Source organism: Solea solea, chromosome 1 (assembly GCF_958295425.1).
Source record: "Solea solea chromosome 1, fSolSol10.1, whole genome shotgun sequence".
In the NCBI taxonomy this organism is placed as follows: Eukaryota; Metazoa; Chordata; class Actinopteri; order Pleuronectiformes; family Soleidae; genus Solea; species Solea solea.
Window position 1 is genome coordinate 28,230,174 of NC_081134.1, and position 15,214 is coordinate 28,245,387.

A 15,214-nucleotide genomic window follows, 5' to 3' on the forward strand; every position below is an offset into this window, starting at 1 on the left:
GTAATTGTAGGAATTATTATTTTTCTCAGCATTGAATCTCTAATTTGACCGTAAACGTGCGTGAAAACAGATGAAAATTGGCACGCAAATCAGAACTGGCGATGAGATTTGATAAATTAATGGAAATGCAAAAAAAACAGTGCAAAATGGCTCAGTAGTGCCCCCTCAGGTCAAACGCCTATGGAGCTGGTCGAAACTTAGTTTCACCGAATTTCACGCAATTTGGTGGGAACGTGATTCGGCCCAGGACAAATAAAAAATCCTGTTGAGACCATGACCTTGACTCAACAGGAAGTCAGCAATTTTGGATTTGGTGTCTAGCAACTTTCGTAACTGACTGAAATCGTATGAGGGCGTTTGTCGTAGCAACGCGGAAAACGCGTCAAATTATACTAGACCCATCCAAGATCAAAAAAATATTGAAATGTTTTGCAGATTTAAAAGGGTGTGGCCACGGCAGCTATTGGAATTTTGGCTAATTTCTGTGGTTCGCCAAGAAACAGGAAGTATTATGGAATAGTATGGAATTTCATCTTGATGGCTATGAGTTACACTATATAAATAGAGAAAATAAGGTTGGCGGGGGTGTGGCTTTTTTTGTTGATAGAGATTTGAGGTACAGATTAATACAAAATATGTCAATTGTTAAAGAAAACCTAATGGAATGTATAACTGTGGAAATTGAGTTAGAAAATAGAAGAAACATTGTGGTTACTTGTGTATATAGGACTCCAGGGTCCAAGGGTATGACTGTCAAATTAAGAGTAAGGTAAAGGAAAACTGTTACAGATATGTAAGGGTGAGAACAGAGGAAGCAATGGTTAAGCTCAGAAAGGATCTAATAAAGGAAGTATGGAAAGGGGTATATACAGAGGGAGTAAATGAGGCATATGATTCATTTTTAAAATGTGTCCTATCACATTATGATAAACACTTTCCAATAATACAATATAAGTATAAAGGTAAAACAAGTAATGCAGAAAAGAAATATAAGAGGTATAAAAATACGTTGACAATTATAATGAGGCAGGCCAAGAAGGATTATTACAATAGAATGTTAAAAGAAAATAAAGATAACCTAAAAGGAACGTGGAAGATCTTAAATGAGGTAATGAGGAATACTTCTGCATCCACAGTTACACCAAACTATTTTATTAGTGAGAATCGGAACATTAAAGATATGAATCACATGGTCAATGAATTTAATTCTTTCTTTGTAAATATTGGGCCAAATCTTGCCAACTCAATTCCAATACAGAATGAACAAGCAGAGGGTAAAGAAAAAAGGGGAAGCAGGGTATTACACTTGATGTATTTGGGAGGGGTGAGTGAAAATGACATTATATCCAGTTTAGCCAAAACAAAGAGTAAGACCAGGAGATAGTGATGGGACAGACATGAACACAGTGAAAAAAACTATTGATGGTATAATTAAACCTCTACATTATATATTCAATCTTTCTCTTAGTACAGGTGTCTTTCCAGACGGGATGAAGTCAGCAAAGGTTATTCCTTTACTTCAGTCGGGTGATAAACATGAGTTTAACAACTACAGACCAGTGTCACTGCTCTCACAATTTTCTAAACTGCTTGAAAGATTGTTTGTACAGAAATGTGATCACTTTATTGAAAATAACTACTTGCTGAGTGAGAGTCAGTATTGTTTTTGGACCAATCGCTCCACAGCTTTGGCTTTAATGAAAATAACGGAGGAAGTAACCACAGCACTAGATAATAAAAAACATACAGTTGGGGTTTTTATTGATTTAAAAAAAGCATTTGATACGGTAAATCATCAGATTTTAATTTCTAAACTACATAATTATGGCGTGAGAGCAGTGGCATTGGACTGGTTAAGTAGTTACTAACATAATAGACAACAATATATACAGCTACATGGTTACAAATCTGAATGCATGAGGATTGAATGTGGAGTCGCACAAGGATCAGTGCTGGGGCCTAAACTTTTTATTTTATATATTAATGATATTTGTGAAGTTTATAAGATCCTACAGTTTGTTTTGTTTGCAGATGATACTAAATGTTTTTGTTCTGGGGACAATTTAGAGCTCATTTTTGAAAACATCATGAACAAAAAGATGGTTTGATGTAAATAAGCTTTTGTTTAAAAAAAACTAAGTTCATGGTCTTTACAAATCGAAAAAATCATATAGCATATGTAAAAGCCAAGGTGGCAAAGAATATTTTTATTTTGAATAAGGTTAAGTGTGTATTGGATATGAACACATTGCGAATGCTATATTGTTCACTTATTTTGCCATATTTTATTTATTGTGTGGAAGTGTGGGGTAATACTTATATGAGTAATATCACTCCTCTGTTTCTGCTGCAAAAAAGAGCAGTCAGAGTCATTCATAAGGGGGGCAAGAGAGAACCTTCTAACAGACTTTTTATTTCTTCAGGTTTATTAAAAATGGCAGATATAAAAGATCTTCAGACTTTGAAAATAATGTTTAGAGCAAAGAGCAGGGCTTTACTGGAACATTTGCAGAACATGTTCAAGTTAGAGGAAGAGGATAAGAGGATGTCTGTTTATAAATGTCCGTTTGCCTGGCTAACTTTAAAACAAATGTGTATTTCTGTTGCGGGTGTAAAATTATGGCACTCACAAAGTAAGGAACTGAAAAAAAGTAGAAGTATATCTCAGTTTAAGAAGATTTTTAAAAAAAAAGAAAAAATAAGAGCCTACGAAATAGAAGAAGGAGAAAGAGAAAAAGAAGAGAGAAAAAAAAGAAGAAAAAAGTGAAAATAGGTGTATATGAGTTGAAAGTTAAAGACAGATGAGTTATTTTCATTGCTGTTCTATATTTGTCATTTGTTTGTTTTGTTTTTTTCTTTTGTTTGTTTTATTGTTGTGATATGTTTCCTCTTTAATTTGCTGAAATAGTTTGTAGTATTGCTGTTAACGCTTGGTATCGTTAATGAATTTATAAATTAGATAGGGGCAGGTACTATAAGCTTCATCCTGCTCCTTTCCTTTCATGGTGTAGAAAAAGAAAAAAGAAAAAAGAGAAATGTAATGTATGTATGTAACCCATGATTGGAATAAAAAAGCTCCGACTTCTTTGAATCTTATAGTTTTTAAACTACGATTTCTTTGAATCTTATAGTTTATAGTTTATCGTTAAACTGCGACTTCTTTGAATCACCCTGTGTCTTGTTCTGGTTTTGTTTTCCCATCAGAAAAATCTCTACCGTGGAAACCAATCGTCGGAGGAATCGTTGGGTTTGTGCTTCTCGTTTGCACAGTCGTCATCTTTGTTTGGTGAGTATTGCTAACCATCGCTAACCATTGCTAGCGATTTCTTTGTTCCATTTATTTTAACTAAAACTTCCGTCTTTCAGTTATTTGAAGTCCAAACATCCATCTGTCCCTCAGACTCTGGTGAGAAAACGTTAAACGAGTTGTACGTTTATTTCTCTACATTTGTGGACGAGCGTGTCCACCTCACTTTTTTTTTTTACCTCTGTTTCAAACAGCGTCCAGCAGGTGGCGTTCACGTCGACCCACAGTCAGACGGAGAAAACATACATTACGGAGAAATCGACTTCTCCAAGCCGAGACATGAGGCGTCCTCCGCGCTCGTGCCACAGGACGGGGGACGGAAGCAGGACACGGTGTACGCGCAGGTCAACGTGTCCACGTCCACTGAAGGCCACGAGGACATCTACGCTCAAGTGAAGAAAAACTGAGCCATGTTTGGTTTTTGTGAAGTCAAAACTTAGTTTCATACAATTCATGTGAAATATGCTTTTATTTTTATTCAAACATGTCTTTTTTTAATGCTTTTTTCTGTATTGTTCTTTTGATCTACTGTAACTTTGTGCGATATAAAAGGTCTAAAAGATCCTGTTAGTTTTTCTTTATTGTATCTACACATTTGTGTGAAACTGCGTCTCATAGTTGTGTATTTATCGTATGTGTCTTTTGTGAACGTGAACCAGCGGAAAAACAAACCACGTGTCAAATTCAGGCCGAATAGGTGTGAAAACCTTCAGGGAAGTTCATAACACAGTGTTTTATTTAAAGTTTCCATGCTGACAGTGATGACTTAGCTTTAAAAGAGTCAGTGAACACATGATTGTTGAGCTTGTCGTTTGAGTGAGTGAATATGGAGACGGTCGTCGTGTTCCTGACTGTCCTGTTGGTTTCAGGTGAGCTGAATCTCCTTCACTTCTATGCTGTTTTCTAACTTATTGATCGTGTCTTAACTATTGGCTTCTGAGTCGCTTCACTGATGAGGAAATGGTTGCATTACATTTAAATATGAATACCTGTTTGTTCTTGTTCTTGTTGCATAAATAGTTAATTATGCAACTGTAGTGTTTACAAAGTAAAAAGAAAAACTTAGTTTCCTAACTCACGTTTATTTGGGCACGTGCTTGTATTGGGACTGGGTCTGTTGACTGTTTATGGGATATGTCCCTGTATATTTTGAAATGACACCAGTTTATTTTGACACATGTATTAGTCGGGTTTTACATTTTTGATCAAAACTGTAGATGTAACAAGCGGGAAAAAGTTAAAGTGTGACGACACTGTGAGGCTCCAAAGTGGGCGGAGGATGTTGTGTTCCTACTCGTAAATGAGACGTTTGTATTTAAAGTTTAGTTTGAATATTTATTCTTAGACGATAAAAAAGTACACGTTTTATGTTATCTCTTGTTTTATTGGCAGAGCTTGTGAGTGACAGGTGACGGAGCGTGTCTCTGAACGTCTTCTCCATGTCGTTGTTGTTGTCTCTTCAGGTGTTTCAGGTGATTGTCAGCGCTTCCATCTCCTCATCACTGCACCACAGAAGATACAAGCACTGACAGGATCATGTGTGTGGATTCCCTGCAGCTTCGAAACTCAGCTGATGTTAAACAGCAGAGAGGAAAAATCCGGGATCTGGATGAAAGATAAAAAACGAATCAAAATACTAGGAAACCTGAAAGAACAAAACTGTACCACAGTGTTTGACAACATACAGACAGACTTCACTGGTAAATACTTCTTCAGGATTGAGAGCAAGTCATTCAATGCAACAGATGTTTGTAAATCTGTTTACATCAAAGTTACAGGTGAGAGTTTGTTACAGTGTTTGTGTGTGTGAAGGTTCTCCGTCATCTTTTATCAATATGGCCCATGCTCTCACACTGTGATGCGAGGACCTATTGTAATTGTAGGAATTATTATTTTTCTCAGCATTGAATCTCTAATTTGACCGTAAACGTGCGTGAAAACAGATGAAAATTGGCACGCAAATCAGAACTGGCTATGAGATTTGATAAATTAATGGAAATGCAAAAAAAACAATGCAAAATGGCTCATTAGTGCCCCCTCAGGTCAAACGCCTATGGAGCTGGTCGAAACTTTGTTTCACCGAATTTTACGCAATTTGGTGGGAACGTGATTCGGCCCAGGACAAACAAAAAATCCTATTGAGACCATGACCTTGACTCAACAGGAAGTCAGCAATTTTGGATTTGGTGTCTAGCAACTTTCGTTACTGACTGAACTCGTCTGAGGGCGTTTGTCGTAGCAACGCGGAAAACGCGTCAAATTATACTAGACCCATCCAAGATCAAAAAAATATTGAAATGTTTTGCAGATTTAAAAGGGTGTGGCCACGGCAGCTATTGGAATTTTGGCTAATTTCTGTGGTTCGCCAAGAAACAGGAAGTGCTCTATAACCTAGCTATATTTTGTCCGATCAGCACAAAACTTCATACATGACACGAAGACCGACCCTGAACACGTCTACAAATGTGAATTTGACCAACACAATGTCGGCCGTTTTACATGACACTATTTTGCCACTAAACAGGAAGTGCCCTGTGACTCGCCCGTATATTGACCGATATTTGAGACCAAGGGCCCGCTCTGAACACATCACCAAGCCATTACCTGCACACAGGAAGTATGTCGTTCCAGACAGGAAATGACCCTTAACATTGACGTACATTGACTAATCTGATCAAAACTTCACATGTGATACCAGAGACCCTCCCTGAACACGTCTGTAAGCTGTCACCTGCACACAGGAAGTCGGCCACCCAAAACAGAAAGTGTATTTTAATTTAAATGACCAGTCTACACTAAACTTCACATCATGCGAGATAAGTGACCCAGCCAGAACACAAGAGTCCAGGGCTTACCCGGCCTGCTGGTGGGGCGGCAGCTGCGAGGGCCCGCACAACGCTGCTTGCAGCTTTAATTATTATTATTATTATAATTATTATTGTTGTCATTCTTAACAACAATAATAACTTTATTTATGTAGCACCTTTCAAATACAAAGTAAAGGTTTATTATAAACTTTATGTCAAATGTAAAGAGTTGAGATGAAAAAACAAAACGTCAAAAATGCCTTAAAGAAGTGATATAAAGACGGACGTTTGAATATTTTTGTTCTTTATTTCTTGTTGTTTGTCAAACTCTGGAAATGATGATGTTTCTCAAATGTCTTGTTTTTTGTCCTCAAACCAAAAATGATTCAGTTTGAATGATTTCTTTGTTTTGTGGTGCAAAGAAAACAGAAAATATAGAGTCTCTCCAACTGCTTCATACAGTTACAGTATATGCTGATGACACCGTTATATTTAGATATAACGTTCAAATGTTCACATGGAAGTTTTACTGTCAAACATGTGATTTGTTTCTGTTGTTACGTTACACGACTACGTGTAACTGTGACTTTGTTGAATCTTATAGTTTTTATCGTTAAACTGCGACTTTGTTGAATCTAAAACTTTTGTCATTAAACTGCGACTTCGTTGAATCTAAAATTTTTGTCATTAAATTGCGACTTCTTTGAATCTTAAAGTTTTTATCGCTAAACTGCGACTTCTTTGAATCACCCTGTGTCTCATTCTGGTTTTGTTTTCCCGTCAGAAAAATCTCTACCGTGGGAACAGATCGGCAGAGGAATCATTGGGTTCATGGTTCTCGTTTGGGTCGTCGTCGTCTGTGTTTGGTGAGTATCGCTAACCTTTTCCTGTGATGTCATTGTTCTTTTTATTTTGACTAAAACTTCCGTCTTTCAGGCATTATAAGTCGACATGTCCAACTGTCCAACAGACTCAGGTGAGAAAGCGTTAAATGAGTCTTATGTATTTCTCTGGGACGTTTATGTCCACCTCACACTTTCACCTCTGCTTCACACAGAGTCCAGTAGGGGGCGACGAGATCGAACTACATTCATTCGAAGGAAATGATGGAGAAAACACAAATTTACCTGCGATCAACTGAAGAAATTAGCAGTCCTCCTCGCTCATGCTGCAGGACAGTGGAGAGCAGCAGGTCGAAGTGTCCAAGTGCACTGAAGACCATGAGGACCTCGACACTCATGTGAAGAAAAAACTGAGCCATGTCTTTTTTGTGTGTGAAGTCAACGCTTACAGTAGCCTATAAAATGTGCTAAACATGCTCATTTTTTTTGTTTTTGGCAGGGGTGCAAATTCCTGCTTCATTTCGCTGTGATGTGCATTCATTTTCTGACCATTAGCTCAACTGTAAGCCATGACCCTTCATCATCTGTCCATCATTAATACTTTTATTTATCTACTCTCATCTTAGCCCCCGTTTTTGTTGCTTGCTTTCATGTCTGGTGGTGTTTACGAGTCTCTTTATGTACATCTCTACTTTTTCCCTGATGTTATTGCACTCGTCTAAAAGTCTTCATGTTCTTTGTTTTGTTTGTTTGTATATAAAATCAAAAATCAATCAAAAGTGAATGACAAAAAAAAAAGTACCGCATACAAGTTTACCTCAGTGACACAAAGTGACCACACGAGGCAGCAGTAGGCCAGCAGCTCCTGTGTACCCGCTAGCTTAAATCACTGATTTTCTTTATGGGGTTTGGTGTGGGAGAGTGTTGAAAAACGTAATAAAATCAGTTTAAATCTATGATATCTTTAAGAACATGTTCACATCTTCGTCTCACTGTTAGACGGACTTTTCCAAGGGTTGGGGGTTAAGTTGGAAAAAATCAGTGATTTTAGCTCATGGGGACACAGGAGCTGCTCGTCTACTGCTTCCTCGTGTGGTCACTTTGTGTCACTGAGGTAAATCTTTATGAAGATGTTTAAGATTTGAACAACTCCTGTGTGCTGTGATGTTAAAATCACTGAATTTCTCTATGGGGTTTGGTGTGACATGGAGTTTATGAGGTAAGACTTTTGTTGAACACATTTGAAAAACCCTGATCAATCCCAGTGAGACCAGCTGTGTGTGTGTGTGTGTGTGTGAGTGTGTGTGTGTGGACAAACAAAGTGTCAAGGTTATTTGGTGTGTACTTCTGTCCTCTCTGGCATCTGCACACACACACACACACACACACACACACACACACACACACACTCGTCTCTGGGTTTGTCAGCTCTAATAATAGTGTGGATCAGGTTCAGACTTCAGCTCAACACAATCAGAGCAGCAGCAGCAGCCTTTTCTCTCTCTGTTTTACTTCAACTTCTGCTTTTCCAATTTTCCAATTTTTTAATTCAGACTTGGTTTTGAAATCGTCTCTCTCTCTCTCTCTCTCTCTCTCTCTCTGTGGCTTATAACCGGGTTTTTTTTGGTTCTGGACTCACTCATGCAGCGCTATGACACCTCCTTCTCCTTATCCTCCTCAGCTTGGGTAGAGGAGGTCAGTGCTGAGGAGGTGGAGACTGTGGCTCAGCAGACAGGTAAGGTGTGAATGACCAGGTTGGGTTCAGTTTGGACTTGATTCTCATTCGGCGTGGTTTGTGTTGGTCAGGGGTTTTGAATGAGGAGGAGGAGGAGGAGGAGGAGAAGGAGGAGGAGGTCACACCTGCTGACTCAGACTCAGGTAGGAGCCTGGTTTGGCATGGATTAGCATGGTTAGCATCTACCTGTAACAGGTTAGCTGTGTGTGGTTTTTGTTTTTGCTTTGATTTGAGCTTTAACATCCTGCAGTCGATTTTCACAATAAAAGCCTTTTACTCAGAGTTGGCTCTAACGTTTTCTGGCGATGTCATTTAAGATCCAAGGGAGAAATCATTGAATTTTGATGGAGTCACCGCTGCTCTGTATCACAGCTGGACTACATGGACTACAGACAGAACTGGACGACCAGCAGCTGTTTTCTCTCTCTCTCTCTCTCTCTCTGTTAGGCTCATGTTTAATCCATGTCCCTCGCTCTATTCCTGGGTCCCTGCCCTTTTTTTACAGCTCCTGACATTGATCTTATCTTTTTCCTCTTTCTCTCTCCGTTTATACTGAAACCTTTATCATTTTTGGTCACAGCTGTTGTTGCAGAAGCAGAAATTCTAAAACAAAAGAAAAACAGCAACATTCTTAATGTGTTTTACTGATAAATAAGTGTAATATTTAAAGGGATGGTTCAGTGAAAACAAGGAAAAACTGATTTTAGACATTTACCAAAAGACGCCTCTAATGTAATCTACATTAACATTAAGTCTACGATGTCTTCAGAATGTCCGGCCTTGGGACTTTGGACGTGAATTATTGCCAGGGGCCTGAATTGCATTCATAACCTCGTCATCATTATAGAAACAACCAAAACTGCACTGGTTCCCTTTCAAACACCATGTAGACTAGATCTTTCTAACCTGGCACTCCCACACCTCTCTGAACTTCTCCATAGTGGCACTCCCCCATCTCCCTGTACTCCTGTACTCTCCCATCTACATCATCCATTCAGCTCCCCGTCTCTGGAGCTCTCTCCTACAAATCCTCATAATAACTCTGACTCCATTCTGGCAGAGTGAAAACAGATATCAGCCACAAAACTCACTAAATAAAATCTGATTTAAACCCAAAGATAGGATTTTAAATGTCAAATTTACAAATGAACACATTTAAAATCACTGATGTGCTTTGGTGTGGGAGAGTGAGTGGTTTACAAACTTCAGTTTCCTGTTGGAAGAGTGTGTCTCGCAGTGAGATAAAGTCGTGAACAAGTTATCGTAGACTTAAGCTGACGTAGATTTCATGAAGTCCTTGAAGTCCTTTTGTCCTTCAGTCCGGTCACAGCACAAGCAGACTTAAAAAAAAAAGGGAACAATCTCTTAAAAGTTTATACCTAAAAATACGTGCAGGATTTCCTCACTTACACAACAAAATGACCAGTGTGTGCATGTAGCACTTCGTTTAAAGTCGTTTAACACAGTTCAACTAAATCTGGAATGAGGTCTTTAGGTGAGAAAAGACATTTTGGGTTTTTTCCCATCCATGTTGCTGCTGTGAGTCTGTGTGTCTACAACACAGATGTGTGGTCATCAAACCGGTGCAGCCTCCACCAATGAGGCATGTTTCCGTGGTCAAACTGGGGAAGTAGCTTTCTAAGAGTCAGAGAACGCTTGTTTCTCAGCTTCATGCTGTGGAGAAGTAGCAGTGTGTGAATATGGAGGCAGTTGGCGCGTTTCTGAGTGTCCTGGTCGTTTCAGGTGAGAGGATGTTTTTAACATCTTTGTCGGCGCCTTGATTCTCGCCAATTTACTCGTGTTTACTCGTCTAAACCAGAGATTGGATTTGTTTGCTCAATCATGACATTTTGGTCTGAAAAAGTGATTCACTATTTTCTACGACAGCTTTGAGAAACTGTTAAAATAATGCAATTTTAAGAAACAAGTTATTATTGTTATTATGGGATGTTATAATAGTAATTGGGAGGACCAGTCATCTGTTTGTCCATGGTTTCCATGGTAATTCATCAAACATCATCAATTCATGTTTGTCTGCTTTACCTATTACAACTAGTTTAAAAAATGTTATATAATGCACAAGTCATATTTACAAAAGTGTGTACCTGCTCTAGAGCGCCCTCTTGAATTACAGACATTAATAACGCAGCAGAGCTGTGAGTGACAGGTGACCGACCGTATCTCTGAACTTCTCCTGGTCATTGTTGTTTCTTCAGGTGTTTCAGGTGATTGTCCGGGTGCCCATCTCTTCATCACTGCACCACAGAAGATACAAGCACTGACAGGATCATGTGTGTGGATTTCCTGCAGCTTCGAACCTGTGACCACTGAGGAGACGTTATCCGGCGTGTGGATTAAAAATAAACTCCAGTTTGGCCAAAATCCCAACAACGTGATCTTCAACAGCACCAATAAAAAAAACATCTACAGCGGTGAAATAAGAGGAAACCTGAAGGAACAAAACTGTAGCACAGTGTTTTACAACGTACAGACAAACTTCACCGACAAATACTTCTTCAGGATTGAGAGCAAGTCATTCAAGGCAACAGCTAGTTGTAATTCTGTTTACATCAATGTTACAGGTGAGAGTTTGTGAAGGTTCTCAGCAGGGCCGCTGCTAAGCTTCTGGTGCCAGTGTTTAACCCGAATAGAATTTCACGAATTTAAATACTAACCTGATAATTATTTATTTATCTGTAAAAAGCACTGTATGAGTTGTCCCGCCCTGCTTTCCTCTCTTTGACACCATATGCTCCAAGACACCGCAATGGATTCCTGGTTTCACGCACTTTGCATGACTTTTGTCCTCGCCCAACACAGTCTCATGTGCCTTATTCACGTGGAAGTCAGGTGTGCTCGGACCTGTTATCAGATGCAAGCCGGGTGACGTTGCAGCACGCCTTTTGTGCAAACCTCTGCAAGCCGGACAGCGGCTGCTGCAGCCGCTGTCCTCCCTTCAGGTGGAGGTATGCGCTTGACTCGGTTTTCAAGTGCAGAGATCATGTTCATGGACGTGTTCAGGGCAGGTCTCTGGTCTCATGTATGAAGTTTTGAGCAGATCGGTCAATATACGGCAAAGTTACGGGGCACAGCCAGCTTCAGGTGGCTGACTTCCTGTTGGGGGGTCATGCCGACATGTTCAGGGTGGGTCTCTCGTGTCGCCTATGAAGTTTCGAGCAGATCGGTCAATGTATGGTGAAGTTATGGGTCACTTCCTGTTTCATGACGAACAATCAAAATTTGTCAAAATTGCGATGGCTGCCGTGGATATACCCCTTTTTAAGCTGCAAGACCTTTTGATGCATTTCTGTTCTTGAGAAACATGCAAGATGGCCCGCAAAATTCAAAATAGCTGACTTCCTGTTGAGTTTAGGCTGTGGTGCCCAGAGACTTTTTTGGATGTCTTGGTCTGTGACATGTTTCTGTCAAGTTTGGTTTTTTGTTAACTTAGTATCAGCTATGTCATACCAGGTTTCCGTGTTATGGGGCACTGCCGTGCCATTTTGCGCCACTTTTACACGTTTCCCTTATTTCATAAAATTCTTCGGCAGTTCCATTTTTCTTTGTACGCTGTCACCACCGTGTTTGTGTTCCTCACAAATGCATTAAAATAGGGTAAATAGTATAGGCCCAAGCACTGAGCCCTGTGGAACTCCACAATTCACTTTTGTTTGAACGATTTTTATGTTATATCTAGAACTGCTTACAGTATACACTGATGACACTGTTATATCTATATCAGAGGTTGCGCTAGACTTTTTGTTGTCTGTCATTTTGACAGGGGTCATAAAAATCCCGTCATAATCAATTTTTACCGGTCACTTTAAATGATAATAATGACATATTCAATTGCATTGTTCATATTGCAGTGGAATATGAACAGTTAACCTGTGGCCTAAACGCACACCTTCCTCCTGGTCCACATGGACTTAAATCGCGTGCCTGCTTGCGCGTAGTTGCGCGTGGTAGGAAATCCCGCAACATGCGCTCCTCCTGCACCAGTGGATCAGCTGCACCGGTCACAGACGCGCTCCAAAGCCTCCTGTCCATAGCTCTTTAACACGCTGTCAGCACTACAAGGATAGCGAGATGCATTGAGTACGGTGTCCAGGTCAGAAATTATGCTCGGATTCTCCGATGGGAATCTTTATTTTGTCGCACAACATTTTTCTATCCGCCCTCCTCAGCCAGAACTCCCGCTCCCACTGAACTCGCCTAACCTCCTTACTGCCGCTTCCTCGCTCCGCTGAGGCCAAGGGCTGAGTTTGTCCTTCATCTGCATCTATCCCTCTTTTTTCACCTCTTTTATCAACATAGTTTTTAGGGGTGTGAATTGCAATCTGTCAAAATGACGGATGGCTCTCAGATTTTTCCGTCACCGTTTTAAAAAAACGGTCAATGACGGAAAATATTCGGTTAACGCGACCCCTGATCTATATATATATAATGTCCAAAAGTTCACATGGAAGTTTTACTGTCAAACGTGTGATTTCACAATCACAGATTCTCCTCCAAGCCCCACCCTTGAAATACCACCAGATCTGAAGGAGAACGAGTCTGTGACTCTTACCTGCTCAGCTCCCACCCCCTGTCCTGGTTCCGCCCCTCGACTCACCTGGCATCTCCAACAGGACCCTCCCAACGAGATGAAGAAAAACTCGGATGGAACCTTTACGACGAGAATCAAACGCACCTTTATTTTGTCGGACAGAGACGACGGACGCAGCGTCGGCTGTTCTGCTGTGTATCCTGTGAATGAAGGACAAGAGAGGACAGTGGAGAAGATCGTGTCTCTCAGTGTTTCATGTAAGATAATCTCAGTTTGATTCAGCAGCCTGATGCTCCTCCTCTCTTACTTCACTCTCACGTCTTCTCCAGATGCACCCAAGGACACAGTGGTGTCCATCAGCAGGTCAGAAGGTCACCAGGTGAACATGACCTGCTCCAGCAGAGCCAAACCTTCTGTCAGCAGATTCTCCTGGTACAAGAAGAACCTCGACAGAGACGTGGAGGTGGCTGAAGGAGCTGATCTCAGCGTCACATTCACAGATGGAGACGTTTATTTCTGCGAGGCCTTCAATGCTGTTGGTCAGCAGAGGTCAGCAGAGATCCAGCTCACAGGTAAACACTGATGTTAAGATCTTCTGCTGTTTCCTCGTTTCCCGACATCGTTAAACTGCGACTTCGTTGAAGCTAAAACTCTTGTCATTAAACTTCGACTTTGTTGAATCAAAAATTTTTGTCATTAAATTGCGACTTCTTTGAATCTTATAGTTTTTATCGTTAAACTGCGACTTCTTTGAATCACCCTGTGTCTCATTCTGGTTTTGTTTTCCCGTCAGAAGAATCTCTACCGTGGGAACAGATCGGCAGAGGAATCATTGGGTTCATGGTTCTCGTTTGGGTCGTCGCCGTCTATGTTTGGTGAGTATCACTAACCTTTTCCTGTGATGTCATTGTTCTTTTTATTTTCACTAAAACTTCCGTCTTTCAGGCATTATAAGTCGACACGTCCAACTGTCCAACAGACTCAGGTGAGAAAGCGTTAAATGAGTCTTATGTATTTCTCTGGGACGTTTATGTCCACCTCACACTTTCACCTCTGCTTTACACAGAGTCCAGCAGGGGGCGACGAGATCGAACTACATTCATTAGAAGGAAATGATGGAGAAAACAAAAATTTACCTGCGATCAACTGAAGAAATTAGCAGTCCTCCTCGCTCATGCTGCAGGACAGTGGAGAGCAGCAGGTCGAAGTGTCCATGTGCACTGAAGACCACGAGGACCTCGACACTCATGTGAAGAAAAAACTGAGCACCTCACACTTTACAGTAGCCTATAAAACGTGCTAAACATGCTCATTTTTTTTGTTTTTGGCAGGGGTGCAAATTCCTGCTTCATTTCGCTGTGATGTGCATTCATTTTCTGACCATTAGCTCAACTGTAAGCCATGACCATTTTCTGCAAACTTTTTACAACTTTGGACAGTGCTTAATATTTTATGTATTCATGTTATAATCATGACTTAGTATCTCTATGTGCTAAGTTATAATAATGAGATACTAAGTCATAATGACTAGAAGTTAAGTCATAACAATGAGATACTAAGTCATAATTACTAGAAGTTAAGTCGTAATAATGAGATACTAGTTCATAATTACTAGAAGTTAAGTCATAATAATGAGATACTAAGTCATAATTACTAGAAGTTAAGTCATTATAATGAGATACTAAGTCATAATTACTAGATGTTAAGTTATAATAATGAGATACTGATTATAATAATAATGATTATTATGACATAGAATCCCATCATTATGACTTAGTATCTCATTATGGTAAACATTCTTCTTTTTCCATGTGGCAGAAAATGTGGCTTTGTCATTTAAATAAAAGCACTGTTTGCGAACGTGAGCGATACAAATAAAGTGACATTATGTTTTAAACTCCTCTTCCTCCTCTGCCACGTTTTTTGCTCCTTTGCTCGGAGGACGACACCGGGAAGCTGTGCCATAACGTGATT

General features: G+C 40.0%; 1 protein-coding gene across 3 annotated transcripts; it reads left to right on the forward strand.

The window, feature by feature from the left end:
- Positions 1-8,355: 8,355 nt before the first annotated feature.
- On the forward strand, positions 8,356-15,131 carry LOC131446513 (B-cell receptor CD22-like). 3 transcript variants are annotated; one of them, XM_058617828.1, is made up of 8 exons: positions 8,356-8,691; positions 8,763-8,834; positions 10,908-11,273; positions 13,195-13,497; positions 13,570-13,812; positions 14,034-14,115; positions 14,186-14,225; positions 14,307-15,131. In XM_058617828.1, exons 1-8 carry the CDS (start codon positions 8,598-8,600, stop codon positions 14,388-14,390), a joined length of 1,284 nt encoding a protein of 427 aa, XP_058473811.1. In that variant the 5' UTR covers positions 8,356-8,597; the 3' UTR covers positions 14,391-15,131. The 3 variants fall into 3 exon arrangements, with proteins under 3 accessions (XP_058473811.1, XP_058473893.1, XP_058473977.1); XM_058617910.1 differs by having other exon boundaries at positions 8,357-8,691; positions 14,037-14,115; XM_058617994.1 differs by lacking the exon at positions 8,763-8,834 and having other exon boundaries at positions 8,357-8,691.
- The last annotated feature ends 83 nt before the right edge of the window (positions 15,132-15,214 follow it).